Source organism: Helicoverpa armigera, chromosome 13 (genome assembly GCF_030705265.1).
Source record: "Helicoverpa armigera isolate CAAS_96S chromosome 13, ASM3070526v1, whole genome shotgun sequence".
NCBI lineage: Eukaryota > Metazoa > Arthropoda > Insecta > Lepidoptera > Noctuidae > Helicoverpa > Helicoverpa armigera.
In genome coordinates, this window is record NC_087132.1 from 12,011,745 (window position 1) to 12,035,185 (window position 23,441).

Here is a 23,441-nt window from a genome sequence, read left to right on the forward strand (position 1 = left end):
AAATTTAATTACTTAACAACAACAAGTAAACCAAGTTTTCAGCACAGTTTTAGTTTCTGGGGCAGCTAAAATGCCATAGCAAATATCTCCAAATTGAGAATTATTGAGTTCCTGATCTTTATGTACGAATACTTACTGGCTTTTTTTTAACGACGTTAAAAACCAGTAAAAACGTCAGAGATTATTAGTCAGTAAGAGTTCAGACTCTTCGTCGTCGTGTTCCGTCGTAGGTCTTTTATGTACCAGGGCCGCGGTAACTCGCGCGAACAATCCCGCAGCCCCGGAACCTATACTTACTGCCTCAGCTCTTATTTTCATTACAATAGCATCACGGCTATAGCTCTTCTTCTTCTTCTTTCTGCCCTGTTCCCAATTTTATTTGGGGTCGGCGCAATATGTCTTACACATCATGGCTATAACATGGTAAATTTTTATAACGGATATATTAACGTCTCTACGTCTGATTATTGTTCTATTTGCCCTAAAAGAAAAATAATAATAATTTAATTTTGTAGCGAGTTCGGGTTTTACCTCCATAAAACTAACACGATATAATAAACATGGAAAACTCATTCTAAGAAATATGAAAGCGGCAACTCATTTGACTATTATCGGATTTCTCCAATAAAAATGCGGAAGGCCTGCGCGGGCGCAGCCGACTAGTAAATTATGAGCTGGTTAATTATTGACTTGTTAGTCTTCTGGGGACGTGGGCATGTGGGCTGTTTGGTTATGTAAGGTACACTTGCTACGGTAATTAGTGGAGCACCCTATTTTTGTAGAAGTGTGACGAAGCTGGTTTGAAGTTAGATTTGTTCTTAAGACTAGTGTCATTCATGAGAAGAATAGGATAGTATTTCCTATGAAATAAGAAAAAGGTATTTCCTCTGTGTGCTATTTTCAATTGATCATCCATTCTGAGAGGAAAAATTGCATGTTCGAAATAGGCAAAAACGATATTTAAAATGTTTTTTAGTTCAATCTATTCTTTTGGAATGATTTAATAATTTAAATTCAGTCAGCATTTATCGTATTGCTCTTGTTTTATTACGTAATTATTCAATGTCAGATTTAAGTATTCGATAGCATCTATGCCATTTTTAGAGGTCATGACTAGATGAGTTCTACACAAAGGGTTTGTCTAGACTTTTCTGTTATGCAGTTATTATGAGAACAGTAAGCTGCCAACTAATGCGTTTCGTAGTTTTTTACTTATTTACGAATCCTTCACCTTCAAGCCTCGCTCCAGTGAGCGGCGGTGTGTTGTAACAACTAAATAACAGTACCACAACATGCAATAAATAAATACAACAAATGTTATAAAAAATATAATTTATTATTTAAACAAAAATGTTACAAATGATCATTTGTAAGTTTTTACAATAACGCGCGTCGGGGACTGTCACGCACGAAAGTCACACACGTTACAATATTATTTACTTTAAACTTATAACACTATCTACTAATTACATTAAGGTACTGATTAGACACAGCGTATTATGTACACGGAGACCACCACTGTCCGTCCATAAACACTAGATATAAACATACACACTTTCGCACTCGATTATACTATTCGACCAATCGGAGTCTTGTACATTGCTTATGGCCTTTCCTGGAGAGTTGCTGACTGGTCGATAGCGATTAACTAGCTCAGCTGCAGCTGTGGCACTAGAACTGGATGCCGTGCCCTCTGAGGAAGGCGTCGATCTGGCCGGAGGACGCGGACTCTCCGCGCGGCGCCACGTAGTAGAACTGCGCGGGACCCTCCTGCGCCTGCGATGACACCTGCAGCCTCTGCGCCTGCGCCCGAGCCGCCGCGCGATCCCTCTGCAGTTGACTCTGTTGCAGCTGTTGTTGCTGAGCGAACAATTGCTGAGAGTTCTGGAACTGGTTCTCAGCCTGCTGCCTCTGGTACACTTGCTGAGTGTTCTGCAGCTGGTGTCTGTACAGGGGCCCGGAGGAGGCAGTCGGCACTAATGGCAGCTGAGGAGAGGGCACGAACGGCCTGGGTTGCTGTTGCTGAGTGGCGACGTAAGGCTGCAGTCTCTGGTTCAAGTTCAGCTCTCCCTTAGTCTGTGGCAGGGTCTGGTACAGTTGGGTGTTGTATGAGCCACTTGATGGGTCGTAGACCAGCTCGGTGGAGTACAGAGGGTTGCCGCTAGGAGCGGGTGCAGCGATGGAAGTGGCCTTTGTAGGGTTGGCTCCAGCAGATGTAGTCGACTGCAGTTGTTGGTTCTCACGGTGGAATTTAGCGAACTCAGCAGCAAAGTCAATCTGGCCTGGCCTGGCAGGGGCAGCGGTGGTGATGACAGCCGGAGCGGGAGATGGCGAGTAGTTAGGCTGAGGGCTGTACTGAATCTGGGGCTTAGCGGTCACTTGGACGAGCTGAGGCCTGAATGTAGTCGCCGGGGGCAGAGTCCTGGGAGAAGTCACTTGCAGAGGTCGGGGCGTAATAGCAATGGGCTGAGCCTGGTATGCGGGCCTTCTGGCCGGCTGCGGGCGCTGGACTACCCTCTGTCTGATATGCTGTAGTTGCTCCTCTTCGGCTTCGTCTTCATCAGCATCGCTGAAGTCGTTCTGGAAGAAGGTCGTGGGGGGTCGTGGTGTCGTGGGCCGAGGAGCCGCCACTGGTCGTCTGGGGTAGTTAGGTTCGGGGTCATCGCGTTCTGCGGAGTCAGGGGCGGGAGCTTCGGGTTCCTCCTCATCAGGCTTGTTGGGGTCGCAAGGGTTGCCGGAGACGTAGGTGAACTCTCGCTTGTTGCCGTCAGGGTCTACGTAGCCGTACTTGCCGCGGACTACGCAGTCAGTGCCTCGCGTTTCTTCCTTGAAGGAGCCGTCGGCAGCCTCGTAGCCGAAGGTGAAACTACCATCATCATTGACCTGGAAAATGGGAAACATCATTAAGTTATGGAATCTGTTGTATTATTTATTTCAAATATTACCCTTACAAACTTCAGTTTATTCGGATGATATTTAGGGGATTTTTATTACCTTGTTGTAGTTCCTGATGGTCTGCACGGGCGGCTGCTTGGGCCCCTCCTGGAGCTGCGGCTGCTTCAGCCGTGCGGGCTGGCGCTGCAGGGCTCGTGGCTCGTACTCGTCGTCCAATCGGTCTGAAGCGCGGTATAGACCGTCGTATGAATCCGCTGCTACTAGCACCACCTGGAAATGGATAGTTTAGCGTTAGTTTTGGAAGATTAAACTTGCCGATTTTTCGTTGTTGACTTTGATGACATAAGGAATTTGTTTTGAAAAATACGGATACATGATACTGATGTATGGCAACCTGATGAATGCCTTATGAATCTACTGACTGTGAATGATTTTGTTAGATTCGTTCATATTTGATTAAAATTACCACTAGAAGGATCAGAATGCATGGCAGACTTATATTAGATCTAACTCTCGGGTTGCTAGGGGATTATACCTGCAGCGCACTCGAAAAGATGGCAGAATAATCAGATTTTCTACGTGTAAACATAAAAGCTTTATCCAGCACTAAACCAGTTTTTTTTATTCAGGTTTACATTAGGCTAATTATATGGACCACCCCGGAGTAAAGCCTTCATATCAAGGAGTTGATTCTTACCTGGTCTCCAGCGGCGCGTTCCTGAGCTTGAGGTTCATAGTCGTAGTCATCCTGTATCTGCTGCTGCAGCCTCGGCCGCGGACGAGCTCCCGACGCCAGGGTCACGCTCAGGAGTACGCATAGCATCTGGAAGTAAAAGGTAGCTGTTAGGGCTGTGATTCATATGGAGATAGGCTTAATGTATTTATCTATCTTCTACTCCGTATATACCTATATATGCTTATGTAAAAGAAATATGATTGTAAAGGGGGTGGGATGTTGCTTAGAACCAGGATTAAAGATTAAACTGGTGGAAACTAGTGTAAATATGTAAATTAGTTAAAATGTTGAAAATCTCTTGGATTGTTTCCTAATGTTGGTAGGTACAGTCTATGTTAATTTGAACATAGATTTTTGGTAATGGAACACACCATGAGCTAGCGTTGACGTCAAAAATAAAATAAAAAACCGACGAATGAATAAACGACAGTAAAAATATTCATCTTATTAGACCTCGTTTAGACTTGTTTAATTTGTGATAATAAATGAACATGATTAAAATCTGCATTTAATTTAAAAATATTGAATACGTTTTAATAAATTTTAAATAAAAAAAAAAACACTTAGACGCATCTATTAAATAAAGTAGCTTCCTATATTTCGAAATAGACCAACGAAATTAAATCCAAGGCTCCTCGTACAATCCATCTCCTAAGTTTCGTCAGCTACTACATACAGAAAGTTTAAGTAATGTGTGTCTATTTTGTTGCAGGCTGTACATACCTGACATGTGACTAATAGGTTTCATGATGTGGTAAAAGTAATTAACATTGAGTTAATCTCAGGTTTATAAAGTTCATTTTACTATAAATCAAATTATTTATTTTCAAATATTATAATCACACTTTTACAAGACTTTGACAAGACACTTTTTTATAATCTTCTATTTTACAATATTGCTCAGAAGATTAGAGCTTTGGTTAGGTCAACTAGGTCTAAAATTAAGTCCTTAATATACCTTTAAGCTCTATTTGTAAAACCAAATACTTTGAATATATTAAAGAGTTTTATTTTTTTAGGAAACTACCGCTTACCAAACTAAATACAATTAATTAACACTACTATAACTCATTATAAACCAAGTGTTAAAAACAGTATTTCAACTAATTAACTCAAATAAGTGATTTCCATTCAAGCAGATATCCGCGTCCATGAAAAATGTTAGCACATACAGTTGCATATTTTGTAATCATATTTCTACTATAAACGCTAATATTGGCGGAACTAATTATAACGATATTGCTCAAAATCAGCATTTATCGCAAATATTTTCAACTAAATACGTGAAGACATAGGTCAAGTATTGTAACGAATTGTTTAACCTTGCAGTTTTAAGGTGAGCTTCTAGAAAAGTAATATCGCCTAACGTATTAAATACCCACTACAGTTGAGCTATGATGCTACTCATATTTATTTAGGTCGCACCCACGACTGTTAGTTACCATGTTATGAATTAATTTTTCACGTAAAGCACCCTTCTGTTTATTTGGTAAGCAGTTGTGTTGAACTTTCATGTTATCATGAATACCTGAATGTCAAGTAATAATCCTGTTACAGGACTGTTTCCACTTTTAGGCAGTTTTTTTAGTTCAGGTCTCAAAAAAAATTCCTCTCCCAGGAATCAAACCTAGACCCTTAATTTCCACAATTACACTTGCAACCACTTATTCTAAAAGCAACTACTTAAATAACAACAAAAATCTATTTTAATATGTACATACAGACTTCCAACAAAAACGCTTAAACTTAAACGGCAATTACCTCGAACATCATATTATTATAATAACTATATTGACCTTAGCCCTTCGTAATGATAATGACCCACACGCGACTCATCGGACATTCAACTCTTATATAATGCGTCTGCGCAGGTTGTAGTTAACGAGTTTCTGCCCAGCTGTGGTGACAATGAAGGAAAAGAAAAGTATAGATGAATAGGACGTTTTATACTTAGAGTATTTGCATGTATTTAAATTTAAATAACTAGAGTCATATGGTTAATTATAGTAGAACTTAAAATAAGTTTGACAAAGAGGAATAATTTTTTTGTTTGTCCGTATCCTAAGGCTCTGAAACTACTGAATAGATTTAAAAAAATCTTTCACTTTTGGAAAACTACACTCGTTCTGAGTAACGTCGAATGATTTTTCACTTATAATACCACAAGAGCTTCAAAATTATCGGGTATTTCCCGATAGGTTCGTTGCAAACAAATGAAGGAGTCAAGTTTTTCAGGTTAAAAAATAACGAGCGCGAAGCGCGAGTGATTTTCCTGAAAAACTTGACGACTATTTGTTGCAGAAACTTGAGGGAAATGCCAGATAATTTTGAAGCTCGTGTGGTATTCGGGGGATTATTTTTCCGTCCCAAATGTCGGCCACAACCTGTCAGTTTGACGTAGCAACGACCAGAGAAAATATTCAAAAAAAATTATCAGTATAATACCATGTAGGTTGTACCACGTGACGTCGAATGGTGCAATTCTATTGGTCGATATTTGGGTCGGAAAAATAATCACTTATAATACCACAAGAGCTTCAAAATTATCGGGTATTTTCCGATAGGTTCGTTGCAAACAAATGAAGGAGTCAAGTTTTTCAGGTTAAAAAATAACGAGCGCGAAGCGCGAGTGATTTTTCCTGAAAAACTTGACGACTTTATTTGTTTGCAGGGAACCTTGAGGGAAATGCCAGATAATTATGAAGCTCGTGTGGTATTCGGGAGATTATTTTTCCGTCCCAAATGTCGGCCACAACCTGTCAGTTTGACGTAGCAACGACCAGAGAAAATATTCAAAAAATTTTCAGTATAATACCATGTAGGTTGTACCACGTGACGTCGAATGGTGCAATTCTATTGGTCGATATTTGGGTCGGAAAAATAATCATTAAAAACTACAAAATGGGTCGCTATGAAAATAAATCAGAACATTAAAATCATACATCAAACACAAATCAGACCACTATTCATGTGCAAAATTAGGGTCTGAATACTTCGCTCCGTAATTCAATAACACGTAATTACGACAGCATGTAACAATTGTCGTAACAGCGGTTAATTACAAAACAGCCAGCATACCGACCCACTTGCAGTAGGGACACCACGCCGCACTGGAAATTGATACATTTCCTCATAGATACACACATGTTAATTTCTGTCACTTATGCGAATATTAGACACTAGCCGTTTTTCGTGCGCGTCCCGTGGGAACTGTCCGTACCGGGATAAAATATAGCCTATGGCACTTAGGAATATTGTAGCTATGTATCAGTGAAAGACTTTGGAAATCCGACCAGCGCACTGTGTTTTCATTAGAACAAGCTAGCTAGACAAAAGTCACTGTTGAATTTCCTGGAATTTATTACATGAGCCTAGAGCCACATAAATGCATGTCCCAATTCTAAGAATTGTTTTGCTTCAATGTCAACTGCTGGTAAGATAATGAGGGTAGTATACAAGAGAAGAGGTAAAAAATTACTTATTACTTGCATTTTTGCGCTTATCGAAGTAACAACATATGACATTGAGTTTAAGTTTTTTGAAAAGTGTTAGTGATGGATCTTCAAGTAAAAGGTATGTACTTTTCAATTCTATTTAGAAAATAGATATACTTTCACCGCACTGTTTTTTAAATACCTAGAGTTTTAAAGAGTATGTTATTTTTGGTCAATTTTCTGAATTAATTGGACTAGAAAGTACTTGTACCCTTATGTACCCGGGCTGAAAATGATATGTATTGCAGCCATATCTGTTAGCTTTTATATTTTACTCATTTTGATCCGCGCATTTGAGTGCAACTTTGTCATTCTGTCTCAAAAATGGAGTTTTTTGATGAATGGCAGAAACATCCCAAAGAGTATCGTAATAGTAGACTATATGACTTTCTATCGATGAAACGTGATCTTGGGAATATCACGGAAGCATCTGCGCGGGAAATTTAAATGACAATTGGAAGATTGTCATCCAAATTTGTAGAGAAATGGGAAAGTTCTGGAAAGCGTCGCGATCGTTTTTTGACTAAGAATTCTGAGTGTTTATCTGGTGATTTTACGTTCAGAGTATCCATCTACTACTCAGCACCATCATCATCAAGTAAGACTTCGGTTTCTGTGCGCCCATCGGTGGATTCTGAAGCTAGTGAAAAAACGAAAAGGAGGCGCGTGGACGACCTTCTTGAAACACGGGATGTAAACCAGTTAGTAGTGGACATCGGAACTTCTGTGATTAAAGATGCAAGTCAAAGTCCTGAAAAGTGCCAAATAATGAAAGCAAGTGTGGGTGTACGCGAAGAATCGAGATGTTTGTCAAAGGAAGAGGCTTTGGCATATTACGTAGATGCCGAATCTACAAGCCACTCATATAAACAAATAAGGAAATGGAGCATGAGAGCAGGACATCAGGTATTCCCATCATTTTATAGTGTTAGGCAGGCAAAAATTGTATGTTACCCTCCTGAGGAACAGATTTTTATAAACGAAACGCGGGCAGATATTCAACTTCGGTTTTAAATAAAACTGCTGAACGTCTAATTTGTGCACAGTGTGAAGTTTTAAAATCTGTAACTCCTGGTTCATCACTATCCCTTATAAGCAAATGGGGGTGCTATGGAAGTTCCAGTCATAATCAAAATCAAAACTCATTTATTCAAACTTGGCTGCAAAACAGCACTTTTCGAACGTCAAAAAAAACGCCCCCCCCTCCTCCTTCTGTAAATATAAGTGCTAGTGTAAGTCATAGTAGTTTTTATAAAAATATCAGTAGAGCTCTAAATAATATTGTACTAATCTATACATATAATAAAATGATAGGAAAGTCAAAACTGTACATTGAATATTTTTTTAAAAGAATACTTGGGGGGTGATCCATGATCGATTCTGAACCCAAATATGTAGTTTTTAGAATTTTTGTCTGTATGTCTGTTTATCTGTTTGTCTGTATGTTTGTCCCGGATAATCTCAAAAAGTACTGCATGGATTTAAATCAAATTTTGCATGACTATTACCTGGAGGCCGGTTCAACACATAGGCTATATATTATCACGCTATCACCCACAGGGGTTGAGCAATGATCGATTAAATAAACGAAATTGGAAATTCTATATTGCCCACGCAGACGAAGTCGCGGGCAACAGCTAGTCAATTTATAAAAATGTGTACCTTATCTAACTTTATTATTAGTTTAAAAAATATTGATAAAAAGTACTAATAGTGTCCCATTGTGTAATTAGTAGCTAGGCTATGAGTAGTTGAGTATTTTATGACTATTGTTAATTTTATTTATTGTTGTCTTTTAATTGTCCGTCATAAACGAAATATCTTTTGTCATTTTTTGTTTTTTTGGTGCACGTGACCCTCCCTACCTCTTTTTATTTGGGTATTTGGTGCTACAACCGCATTAGAATATCATAATAGAGCCATACGAAGCAAAATACCCCAATAAATAATTTTGTCTAGCTAGCTTGTTCTAATGAAACCACTGTGCAGCGGTTCCTTAGATTACCCCCTACATACAAACTTATAAATTTTACCCGTTTATAATATTATAGTAACATAATTACATCTCTTTTAATTGAATTAAATAACATTATAATTACTATAACAACTTAAATTAGCGAAGTTCCAAAGTATTTCTCATATTTAAAGGCTCCAATCAGTAGTCGCACCACAGCTCAATTAGACTAACTTTATTAGGCAAACGAATGTTTCTCACAAATTAGCCAGATATTACTGAGCGCCAAAAAAGGGCTAACTAAATTGGCTTGTCCTAATTTTCCTTGGAGACGTGCTCACCGCAGCGTGAGTAATGAAATTGGTGGTACTTTTGTACTGGTTAAACTATGGTTTCAGGATGTGTAAACAGAAGGTGTAATGCGAGGCTTTTACGAAATCCTGAATAAAAATACCCTCTTATCTAAGTAAAACGTTAAGTATTGACTTTTTCGCAAGTTTTTTTTCGTTTCTGATAAGTAAGTTCGTTGTAGATTCATGTACCTGATTTCCAAAGAAGAGGAGCTTCTTAATTCACACGCATTTCAATAAATATACGCACGCTTGAAAGTATTTGTCTCGATCCGTATTTTAACAGACTTCGTCTAAAGCGACACAAAGTGGTGCTTAGATGGACCTCCTAGCTCGTTATTAATACAGGCTGTGTTGCTAACCTTATCTTATAGTTACCTACAAGTTACTTATCAATCCTGAGCCTAAATCCTGAACCCAATAAACACCTACCAACTCAAACTATCGGGTAACCGTCACTACCAATCCATAGTTAGCAGCCACGCAATAGACTCGCCCATTACATCATGGGTAAGCCCCATGGTGAAAGCTAAACTATAGCAGTAAAAGTAGGCAATTGTCCAACTCATGTCAGATTACGTTTTACGCCTATTTTTAGGGTTCCGTACCCAAAGGGTAAAACGGGACCCTATTGTTTTCGCTCCTCTGTCCGTCCGTCCGTCTGTCACCAGGCTGTATCTCATGAACCGTGATAGAGAGTTGAAATTTTCACAGATGATGTATTTCTGTTGCCGCTATAACAACTGAAAACTAGAATAAAATGAATATTTCGGGGGGCTCCCATACAACAAACGTGATTTTTTTGCTCGATATCCGTGAATATTAGTCTGGACGGTACGGAACCCTACGAGTGCGAGTTCGACTCGTACTTGGCCGGTTTTTTCCTTCTAAACTATGAAGCGATTACCGTGAAAGTGTCATTGTGTTACTGTGAATATTTTAATGTCTATTCTTGTGGGATGTTATCTTAATAGATATATGTATGAGAAAATGTAAATTCTTCCTGTATTGTTTTTTTTTTATGATATGCAAATCGTAGCGGTGTTTAAAGAAAGATATTTTGCGTAGTGTGAATTGGCAAAGTTATGCGAAAACGGCTGAACCAGTTTCGCGTCAATTTATTTGTCAATATAGGTTGAACCGTGGAAAAAGTTAAGAAGCTTTTCCAGGTTTGTCAAGGAGTGCAGTTATTGTTCAGGAATCTTAAAAGAATAAATAAAATAAAAGTCATTTAAAAATATAAATACAAACCCATAATTTTCGCGTACCTACCTACTAGGCTCTATAAGGCACCGTAATATATGTAATTATCACATCGTTAGTATAAAATAATTTAGTTTACAACGCAATTAATATTAATAGCTGATAACAACTTCTAAGTTTATGCCGAACATTATAATTAATTAATGTTAAATCACTTAATTATGGATGTTGTTAAAATTAAATCACAAATCAGACGAGGTATGTTGCAATCTATTTACTTGGATTTTATGTTAAAAATGTATATATCAGTGGTACAGTTGCCTGCATGACCACTGAAATAAAACTTTCAATTATAAATGTTTAGAAAAGTGAGGAAATAAGTTACTTCTATTTTTATGAAAGAAAACAAATATCGAAACAGCACGCTTAGAAAAGGTGTAGACTATCTGTGTACATAACTTCATTAAAAACCTGTTCATTAGTTTCGGCTTGAACACCCGGCAAACAGACTGAGTTAATTTCGCATTAATGCAAAGTAGTGAGAAAGTGATAATTTACAATACTATGGCCATCTTTACAACTGAATCTGAAAGTTTGGCCAAAATTTTGTATCTCCCTGTATAGAAGCACTATATTGAATTGCTGATTTCTTAGTTAAATACTCCATTAATATATCTTAGTATTCCTAAAACAACTAGTAATGTGACAAATGATCAATTGCTCGATGTAAATGTGTCCTGAGTCATAGACCAGCAATGATAATGGAAAATGTTACGCCATAGTGTGTAGGGACCTCAAAGTTGCAAGGATAACTAGTGAAACTGGTTGAACCTACTATTTATTCAATTAGTTATTTTACATCTGACGACCTGACGCATTTGTCCAAGGTTTGATTCTCCGGCCATGGCGTTAGAAAATTTCTGAGGTAACTGGGCTTAACACAGAGTAATTTTTCTTTTACAAAATATTAATATCAAGCTTGACCGGTTTATGATCTTTCAGGCAAACAAAGTACCAATTACAAAATATTTTTGTAAAAATTCTATCTACTAACAAGAGGTGAAATAGCCTAATCTGCCATCAATTTTACAGAACCATTCAACCATATAAATTATTACAATGAACGCAATAATAATAATATCTACTATTACGCAAGATATCGATAAAAATGTACACTTGTACAGTCGCGGACACCAATAGTTGAGCCCCTTGTCAGTGCTCGCAATCGTATTTTACTCATACCTACGTTTAGTTAATGCAAATAAAAAAAATGAATATGAATCTTTACTTGAAAGATCAGCATAAAAGATTTATCTTTGACAGCTCATCACAATCAAAACTTTGTCAAAGTCCAATAATTAGACCCTTAGACCTTTATAGGCATAAAAAATAAGTGAATTTCTGTTTGTGTTGTTTGTGATTAATTGGAGATCATGTTTAATCACGTCACCTCACAAATACGACACTACAAAATTGCAAAGCTACCAAAATGGTTCAACCATCAATGTCCACAACTGTACTCACTAACACGTACATACTACGATTACGCCCCCGAGGGTACAATAAAAACATCGCCATGTTTAGAAAAGCGGACCACATTGAAATGTCGTATAGAACTCAGTTACTTAACGTAGCGAAAGTGTGTTACGCGGCTGTAATATTAAATAGAGCTGTATGAATAGACAACTATTGTGTTGGTATAAAAAAGTTAAATTGTGTCTGTTAGGATAATGTTGCGATGATAGTCCTTTTTAATTCGCATGTTACTAAACGTTATTTAAGCCGTTGTGTGTCGAAGCACAATTGATTTTCTATTGTTTTGTAATTGGCAATATATGAGACGTAAAAGAAAAAGGTTCTAATTAATTTACCTAGAGCATATGTATGTACCTTCAGTATGTATCGCAAAAGTATCCTTAACTGAAAGATAGTGTAGATGAAAAAAAAACTTACTTATTTCTGAAAGCCAAACTTCGAAAAATCTTAAAAGATTAATTAAGTTACGGAAAAACCTACAATTTTAAGGATATTCCCTCATATTTTTAATGACATCGTAGAAGTATAATCTTTCACTACATTATCCAGAATTAAAAGTATATAGTTCCTTCGGGATGCGATTGAAACAGTGAGAAACAAATAATTTAATGAATACTTATAACACATACTGTATATCTTGTTCACAATACCTCTCACAAACATCAAACAAGTACGTACGATCGCACAGAATTACACCAACCAATATTTCCCACACTTGATAACTAGCTTAAACTAGTTTTTTCCCATCAAAGCTATATAAATCATGGTATAAGTTCCATCACATTAAGAGTACACACACTGCAAACTTTTAGTCGGCCGATTATTTTGGGGTCATAAATAAGTTTGAAGATGAATGGTAGTACGCTTAGGTATTACAAAGATCAGGTATTTAGCTTGTATTGGACCGACTGAAAAGATAGTAATCGATTTTCTTAAAAATACTTAACTAACAGTCGATAGACAGTTGCCCCGACGGTTGGTATTTTTTTTTTTGTTAAGATAATCAAATTCCAAACAAAGTTTTCAGTTGGTTTAATACAGCTAAATACCTATGGCCTTACTACAAAAACTTAAACGTCTGTTTTACACTTGTCTAAAAAAATTGTGGCTGCAAAATAAACCATATGTCAACGTCATAATCTGTCATTGTTTTAGACAAGCCTTAAACTGACGTTTAAAAGTTTTTGTGGTAAGACGGCTAATGTTTGTAATGTGCGTAGGTACTACCATTCATCTTCACACTGATTTAAGAGCGTAAACAAACTATCGGCCGACTAAAAGTTTGCCGTGTGCGTACATTAAGGGCATGTAATCGATACGACGCGCGTCGCCGTTAGAAAGGAACCAGTGCGTATTGTCCTTAAGTATGTGTCGCAATGTTGAACTTAGTTAATAATGGCTCGTTAGACGTTCACGTTGGATGGTGGGCAGAGATTGAGCTGAATTTGTTGATCTTGTAGGTGCGTGTTTAGCTTACTAATACTTAAGACTAGTTGCCCTGCGGTTCTTGATAAAAAGTAGTCTATGTCTTTCCTCAGGCTCTTAGACTATCTATAGGTGCCTGCCTCATTTTAATCCGTTCCATAGTTTCGGCGTGAAAGCCTAATAGACAGACAGAGTTACTTAGGCATTTATAATATTTCAAAAATATTAAACCTTTATCTGTGATCCACAGAATGCCATAATTTTAGGAAAATTTCCTGTGACAGATAATGGACAAAACTAGAGGTACATTAGGTGCTTTATGCTATTTTAATTTGTTTACAAAAAATGCAACAAGTAGTTATATCATTAAAGCACAATAATAAATTCGATCGAATAATCAAACGACTGTGAAAGTGTGACTAACGAGTTGTTTATTTAAATTAAATAGCTCTTGACCTCCACAACAGGTTTAAAAATAAACAAAACCTTTTTTTGTTTATTTTCTGAATATAAACTAGTTTGAAATACCTAATACTTTTTACTAGCATATTGATAGTAGGAAATTGATTCATCGATTATTGTAAATTCAAGTAATTTCAAGCTCGAATACTAAATTTATAAGAAATGGACTAATCGAGGTTCAAAATATAAAACCTACGCCAATTTGACACACAACAATAATAACCGTTCCCTATCATAAAGATAAAGATACGTATATTTGCAAATATCAATAAAGGTAATACATAATGAGCACCTACTAGACCGCCTATACGTAGGATTATCATAGATCAACCAGTACTTTTTCCCCTTCATACAACATCAAGATCAAGCACTGACTGCCTAATACCATAAATTCATAATCTTCAAAAATAGAAAGCTAAAAAAAAACAACACGCAACCGCCCTCATAAGGAACACCAAAAAGGTTTATCATCATTCAAATCTGCAGTCCGCTCTAATTTCGTCACATCGCTCCGTCCCCCGGCTGCACTCGGTCGTGGCTTACTTAACAAGTAATTATGTAGTACCGGTACATAAGTCACGATGTCCGTGTCCCTAGTGAGTCATTGAGGCACTCATTCATCTTATCTCCCATCGACTGCTGATGCCCTGGTATTCTGTGCGCAGTGGGGAATCTAGATCTTACCATTGAATTAAGTGTGATAAAAAATAGATAGGAATTAAAGAATGTAATTGAATTTGAAATAAGTGTATCTATTAGTAGGTCAAGAAAGTCATGATGGTCATTTCAAGGTCTTAAAAGCTCTTGCTAAGTTATTTCTTCTGAATGGCGAGTTGGAGGTTTAACGTAAGCCTCTGTAGGATCAACGACTCGTACAAATGTTTGTAACACTATAATATCCTGTTTCATAAATGCGAAAGTAGCTCTGTCTATCTATCGAGCCTTCATGCGAAAACTAATGAATGAAAATTAGTACACATAATTGAGTAGACTCTGAGAAAGGACATAGGCTACCTTTTATCCAAATGCGGAAAGTAATTTCCTCGGGACACGAGTGGAACCGCAGTAAACGGCAAGCAACAAAACAAATAGCAACTAATTTAAAGCTATAAAAACTTTACAAAATAAGGCTATGTTTAGCCCGCGTGGAATGTAGACCAACACTCATTAAGTACCAACCAGAGCGTGAAAGATATAAAACTGTTTATAATCTTATAATTACTTCCCAACCGTTCTGGAAGTGAACACAGCTGTGCAGAAATTATGTTGTCTTGTCGAGATAAATTATCTTGTTCGTTTATCGTATTGTTTTTCGCTTATTGTAGCGATTAGACTACTCAATTACATCTGGGGTTAAATAGAAAAGCTAGAATGTTAACGCAGCTGATAACTACGGCTGAAAATAATTCGAAAATATTTCGTCAAAGTGATAATGTTAAGAATCTGAATTCCATACCATGAAATGAAACTCATTATTCATGGTAAACTCATTAAAACAGTATTTATAGATTTTATTTTTCCATATCTACTTTTGTATCTAAATAAGGTTTCTGTGTGAACCTAGTGCCATTTTGAAAAAGTCTTATTTAGTTTTGGATGCCATTCCAATTGACATTTATTCATAATTCTCATAATATCAGTTTCCATAACATGCTATATCATCCAAACACAATTCTTTATGACAATAACGAGAATATTATAAATTACGTATTTTTCTACAGACTCACATATAAATCATAAATAGTTGGAGCTATGTAACAATTTCTCCGCGTATAATTTACAGTAGGTAGGTACAACAAGTTTAATGAGCAAATTTTAAGTAAAACTAGGACAAAATGTAACTCATACGGTATGTAATGCTATGTAATATGCTTATGTAAGTGAATATTAATGCTTAGTAACTTCACGGCTCATTTAACGGCCGAGTGCCGACAGTTATGCAGATTCGGTTAGTTTTTTTGCAAACAATAGGCCGGTTTGGTAGTTTTGTACCGTTATGAAAAGTAGGAAATGCTTTTTCATTGACTGTAATGTGAGGAATGTGAGTCAGCTACAAATTAATTACGATATAGGTACAAAATTGTAGTTTTCAAAAAGTTTAATAGTTAAGACGTATCTAAAATACCCGAATTTCACTAGTCATTTATTTCACACTAGCTGTTTCTCGAGGTTTCACTCGCGTCGCCGCGTCGCGTGGAAAATTCTTCCCTTACCCGGATAAAATATAGAATATGTCCTATATACCTGGAGATAGTTTTCTACAGTTTTTTCAAATCGGTTCAGTAGTTTCGGAGACTCGCTATGTTATTAAAATTATGGTATTTCCATTAGCCCATAGAATATAATGTATGTATACATTGTATTCAACAAAATGGGGAGCAAGCGTACTCCCATTTACAAACATGTCAACAGCACAAAATCTAGCGTCATAAGACACACAACACATCAGAAGAAAACACTGTTAAGACACCAACAAAACATCGATGACCCACAATATCCCAACACATTGCTACCACAGAGCTAGCAATTTGCAGTGTCGACAGATGCAAGAGTGCACCGTGAAAGGTACAAACGACATACAAATAGATGGTACATACAAATAGATGTAATCAAATGACAATTTCTGATACTTTCGACATTCTAGGCTGTTGCATGTGCGTCATTAAAAAAGGTGTAATTTTAAACTTTTTTTTTCTTATTTTCTTTGTGTTGAGTTGTTACATAAAGTAATGATCATGTTCTTGTAAGTTGAGAATAAATAAACTAGTACGTGTTGATGATATTTTTTCCTCGAGCACTGTTTGAGAAAGAAAGAAGAAACTTTTTTATATTTTAATGGATTAATTGAGAAAGGAAAACCCGTTAGTTTTGCTGAAGTTATTAAATAAAACTAGGCATTGAATAAAAAAAAACAAGCTGCAAAAAAGTAAACTTAAAGTTATTTCTAGTATTAAAAAATAATAATTGAATGTAAGTACGCATTGTTAGTAGGTAAGTAACATTTTAAAATTAAACCTAACTCCACAGTTAAAATCTCAGTTAAACTAACTAAGAACAATGAAAGAGAATGGCTCGCGGTCAAACAAACATTCACAACAACCCTTCATTAAACCATAGACAATTGTCTAATTGCTATCGGAAATCGAAGCACTTAACATAGTTCTGACTTGAGTTCTGACAATTGTTAGACCGTAACACACGATCAAGCTATTACGAACACGATTAACTTGCAGCAGTCGGTTCAATGACAATATTGTGCACGATCGTAGAAATTACCCCTTTTAGGGTAAATGGGTAAAGGGTAACCTGAAGGATTTTTGGTTAAAAGCTTTATTGATGATTAGAAGTCATTTCTGGTAATTGGTTACTTAAGTTATATTAATAAGTCCATGTAACGTTTATCGATTTGATACAAAATATATTCTTCTTATAGTGTGGGATATACATTTTATACAAACAGAATCTTAGGCCAAAGTTAAGTGACAACATAAACGTCCGTTTTTCTTAACTTTGAAAATTGAATTTGAAAATGTATATTGAACAGTTGTTTTAAGAAAACTGACGTTTTTTTTCCATGGTCGGTGAACTTGGACTTGAGTTTTCTCAAATTAACCAGGTGAGCTCTAACATAAAATAAAAATGACACCTATCGAATGATAGTCTAAGAAGCTTTAAGCCAGGTTTAAGCACCCCGAATTTCCCCATTTAATCTCCTAGACTAACAAAGTTATAAAAAAACCATTCAATCCGTCTTTACCTTTAATCCAATTTTACATGCATAAAATTACCATATTTTTCCAGCTACTTCCATAACAATCCAGTTCCAGCGCACTTGTCGGACATGTCGTGCGCAGACGCGTAACTCATTGGTTATGTACGACACGCGTAATGGCGCGGTGACCATTATATAGCAGTGTTAGCACTCTTGCGCATGTACATAATGTGGGATAATTTGTCTGATATGTGTGTTTTTATTGGTAAGACAGTTGTTTATGGGTTTGTGTGTTGTTTGATACGGAACTTGGTGTTTGCAGAAGGTGGAAGATTCCTTTTAATTTTTAAAATTGTTTTCAGATGTTATGATAAATTGTTTGGTCCTAGGTGGCAATTATACTACACGGAAGCAGCCTTTACGGGTAGTAAGAACTAGTCCAGAAAGTCTGACAACCGGCCTTACCAAGGGATATCTGGTTACCAGAATGACTGGGTTGAAGAGGTCAAAAAGCCACTGGTTTGACTTTATTGTCAAAACTGTCCATCTGTCTTTTGTCAAGATGAAATATTTTGACACCTACATCAAACTACTGTCAACATTTCAATCACTACACCAGTTTAATACTACCTACCTACATACTGTACACACTCTAACATGACAAGTCAATAAGCTAGATCACTCTCGCTTTCTCTGCGTCCGCGCACATCGGCCATTGCGCATGCGTCTCAAGTCTTAGAAAGCCAACGGTTTCACTGACCGCCAGAGGACCACATCTTGAACTTGCCTGCTTAATTATTTAACTATTTAACAGCTGTTTTATATGGTTACAGATAACGTTGGTGTTGAATTAAACATCGTTTGATTTAATTATGGATTAGCATTTTAAATCTGTCTATCTGTAAGTTCTTATTGATAAGTATTAGCAATCTGATTTGTATCTTATGAGGTGATTGTTTTCCTAAGACTTAATGTTGAGTTTTATATTGATTAATGTCTAATTATATCAGAAAAGTGACTACCAAAGTAATAGCTAAAATGGCGTTTATGCGCTTGACCACTGATTAAGTTCATGTATTTTTGAGTATTAATAGTTTTATGTGTGTATTAAATACTAGCTTCTGCCAGCGGTTTCACCCGCATCCTGTGGGAACTACTTCCCGTACCGGGATAAAAAGTAGCCTATAGTCTTCCTCGATAAATGGGCTATCTAACACTGAAAGAAATTTTCAAATAGGACCAGTAGTTCCTGAGATTAGCGCGTTCAAACAAACAAACAAACAAACTCTTCAGCTTTATAATATTAGTATAGATCTGTATGTTAAAAGTAAGCACTCGTTTATAGACTTTTTGTTGAGCTTTCAGAGTATGTTTCATTAAATTAATATGATATTTTTAAAACGATCTTAATGGACTAAAACTGCCAAATTAATCTTATACCATTTAAATACAGCCGCAGGGATACTTTGCATCAACGTTTTTCTTTCAAAATAAATTCTTGCAACACAAACCAACAATTGAAGAAATGATTATTAATGAATGAGTGTACATTGCACAAGAACTACTCGATATCGTAACGAATAATATTTATTGTGATACGATAGAATCGATTCTCGATAATCGGAATAAGTATCGAGAGAGTTATGAAATCGTTACTGGTCTAATATTTGTTATTATGAATACGTAGCTGAGTTCGTAATAATTTTGAAAATGGCTGAGCCGAATTGAAACACGTCAAAATGATTTGTTTCACTTCTGAAGTAAGTGAAATTATTTAAAGAATTACAGAGACCAAAGATAGTTAAGAAATAAAGAGGAAACACTTTTTTCATTGTACACTCAAGGCTCATTGATTTGAAAAATCAACTCAAGCCGAAATGAAAAATTCTTTCACTCTTGAAAAGACACTTTTCCGAAGTAACATAGGCTATATTTTATCTCGGTATGGGCAGTAGTTTCTACGGGACGCGGGTGTAACCGCGGAAAAACGGCTTGTTTACCATTTATTGTGCTCTAATATGATTCGATTCTCAATAATAATCGGTATAACAATCGAAACTATTACAAAATTGGTTTATAATGATATCGAGTTTGCCGGCTGTCATGTTAAGTATAGTTAACATATTTAGCGGCTGTCACTAATGTAATTTGTAGCTTTGTTCGTCTGTCATATTGTTTATCATTTTGTATCTTAATACAATTGGAAATAATAACTCAAAGAAGAGTTGCAAAATCGTAATATTGGAGATTAGAATCTATTTAGGCAAGACGAGAAATAATTATGTTTTTTTTTGTATTATAATCATTGTTGTAGAAAAGATGGCGAATTGCTTTTGAGCAATATCTAATTTTGAGTTTCTCAAGAAAATGCAAGAGAAAAAGATTTGTAACAAATATAAATAAATATGTATATAGGTAATAAATGCTGAATGGTCGTTGATGACTAGCTCCCGCCAGCGGTTTCACTCACATCCCGTGGGAACGCATACACAAAGTGATAAAAAGGCTTATAGCATATCAGATGACTTTGATCTTGCCTTTAAACCATTTGTCGTAAATATCAAAAGATTTTAACTATTAATGACTGCACAAAACACCATTAAAACATAGGTATTAAGATTTTAGGCAGATTACGAAAAACGGATACAAACATAATCTTGTAACATTAGCATACAATACTAAATAACATTTAGATCTGAATCTAAAGAAATACATGCGTTTTTATGATTTATGAACTTCCTTGTATGATAGTAATAATTTATGGATGCCATTTGGCAATACTGAGAATTCAGTCAAAATATTAACCGGTAGTTATATCCGGAATCATATTTCCCGTTTTCAGTAAATCGGTTCTCATCATCCTCCGAGCCTTTTTCCCAATCATGTTGGGGTCGGCTTCCAGTCTAACCGGATTCAGCTGAGTACTTTTTGACCCCCTCAACCCAGTAACCCGGGCAACCCAATACCCCTTGGTTAGACTTGTGTCAGACTTAATGGCTTCTGACTACCCGTAACGACTACCAAGGATGTGCAATGACAGCCGTACCCAAATTGTCTTCTTTTTATCCGGGTGTGGGGAAGGAGTACCCTCGAGATTTTTTCTTTATAAAACTGCACACGTTAGTTTTGTTTGAAAAATGAATGACTTTGCCTTTATAGTATTATTCCCAAATCACAAGGACAATGACCGTGTCAAATCTGAAATGCAGGTCACAGAAAAGATAAAAAATCATCGATATCAATTTACGATTGTTTCCAATCGATTAACAACAAAACCAACGATAAACAAAAAAAACATTTATAACAAAAATCCTTGATCTGTATGTGTGAACCGTACATACAGAAGTACGGTCAGCAAAAACATTAAATAATAGAGTTACGAAAGAAAACGTGTGGCAATGTTTACGCACTAATGAAAATCGGTAACGTATGCACTTTGAATCGATATATCGACTCGTTTTGTTTTTATTCGATTCTTTATCGATGTGTGGTAAACTGTATTTTTATTTTTATCACGTTGTGTTGTTGGGTAAGTTTTTTGGGGCACTTAGATGTTGGTTAATCTTATAGTTGCATCTCGCATTTTTTATTTCGTTGAAGATGGTGTCAATCCATGTTGATGATGTTTTTCCAGAATTAATGTTTTATTTTTCAACAATCTGGTATCTTTATTAAGTGTGTCCTTTTTTTGGTGGGCCATAATCAAATGACCCTTCCCGCTGTGGGTGCAGCTTAAGTTCGTAAAACTGACTAAAACCTACCATGTTCCTTCTTGAGCCCGTTATGTACAGCCCCGGCAGGTTTGGCAAAATGGAAATAAGTGTGTCTTTAGTTACAAAATAACTCAATAATAGATGCATTTAATTAATGTTTTCAACTCTAAAACGACATACTCATTAACATTTCGTCCAGTCCAAACATGCTTATTATAAACCTGACAAGCTTCAAGCCATCCATCAAAACAACAGTCTCAAGGGTAGCCAATAGCAAAAATCATTGTGTTCTATCATTTTAAGGCTGGCAACATCAATCAGAGTGAACTTTTGATTGGCCAACGAGGTTACTCTATGATCACCTTGTGTCTATGTTCCCAGAATCATAAATGTATGTGGTTGCGAAATTAATGGTATTATAGGTAGTGTACTCTGTAAGTCGAGATAAGTATTATAACTATATTGGTTTATACTTATATTACAAATTGTAGAAAACAACTTTCAGCTGAATTCATTTCAAGAAAAGTAAGCACACATAGAACTAACTTAAAATACTGCTACGTTAAATAATAAATAAAACCCTACCCTAACTATTTCAAAAAAAATAAAATGTTATATAAAACACGAATCAATTTATCGATAACTATTTACGAAATGTATCGATAAATTATCGACTTCCTACGCTCAAATTAATAATGCACTCCCACAAAATTACTCCGGTCAATCTAAATCCATTATCGAAACCTCGACCTTTACAAAATCAATCACTAGAACAATATATCGAATGAGATAATCTCGCGATTTCCCGCCAAAACTTTCACTTGACAGCTGACCTTGACAGTTGGCCGCCATCTTGTAATTAACGTCACTTTTATATTAATTGCGCGCGAGTGTGAACGGCCTGCCCTTGCTAGGTAACCCGGAGTCTTAATGTCATGATTTTCCGTGATAGTTTGTAGATAATTATCCAATAACTATATTTTAATAATTTACTAGGTAGTAATTATCATTTCAGTTTGATTAAACTACATAATATGTATATGTTTGACGGAAATTAACTGTCACTGTCATGTTTTTTGGCTATAGACAATTTATTCTCTTATTATAATAAGTATTATTTATCAGATATTACATGACAGCCGGAACAAGGCCTTAAAACCTTAATAAAGTGCCAATAGTTGCACTCAAATATGCCTACTTCCACCTACTATATTTTATAATTCTGGAAGCGTTATATCCTTTATATTACCTTTATACAATCATGTTATAGCTTGAAAAAGCAATAAGCTTATTTAATTTTCTATCAATCGGACAACAGAAAAAAAGTATCTATCCCGAACACTCGCGGACATCAGGCAAAAAGCTTAAATCCTTTTTCAGGGTACGTCCTATATCCAGACAAATCTCAATCAGTTCAACAGCCTTATCAACCAAACAAAATCACTTTCCCTTTCATACTACTCTATAAAAAATAAATCTACAAAGCCTACTCCACTCCATACCACGATCAGAGTGTAATGACCACATGAGAACAGGTTGGCGGTCCCACGAGGTCAAGACTTGGAGAAAGCTGCTATCATTAAACTGATTGATACACTACATCTGCGTTTATTGATCTTCTTCTTTTGGAGATTAATTGATTGAGCTGTGTTGGGGGTCTGTCTGGGTGTTATTATTTATAGGTATCGATTTATTACTAATATTGTAAATGAGAAATTAACTCTGTCTGTGGCGCTTTCACGCTTAATCGTTTGATGTTCCTTCGATAAGTCGTTCAATATCATTATGGCTGATTTTTTAAAACAAATGAAGAAAACATAGGATAGTTTAACTTTTGATGAAATTCATACTATACCTACTTATATTGTTCTTGAAAATTTAATATAGTAAACTTTATGATTACAATCATTTAGATTACATGCATATCTTCAAAAGAAAATGTAATCATTTCCATTAAATCA

The 23,441-nt window shown here is 36.1% G+C and overlaps 1 protein-coding gene across 1 annotated transcript in view; it reads right to left on the bottom strand.

Annotated features, from left to right (window-relative positions):
• Window positions 1-1,317: 1,317 nt before the first annotated feature.
• Window positions 1,318-23,441, bottom strand: part of LOC110375983 (uncharacterized) — a 46,217-nt gene continuing 24,093 nt past the window's right edge. The window contains exons 2-4 of the mRNA XM_021334297.3: window positions 3,593-3,718; window positions 2,995-3,165; window positions 1,318-2,883 (exon numbers count right to left, since the gene is read on the bottom strand). Of these exons, the coding sequence (XP_021189972.2) occupies window positions 1,672-2,883; window positions 2,995-3,165; window positions 3,593-3,718 (1,509 nt within the window). The 3' untranslated portion in view covers window positions 1,318-1,671. The remainder of the gene's footprint in view (window positions 2,884-2,994; window positions 3,166-3,592; window positions 3,719-23,441) is intronic.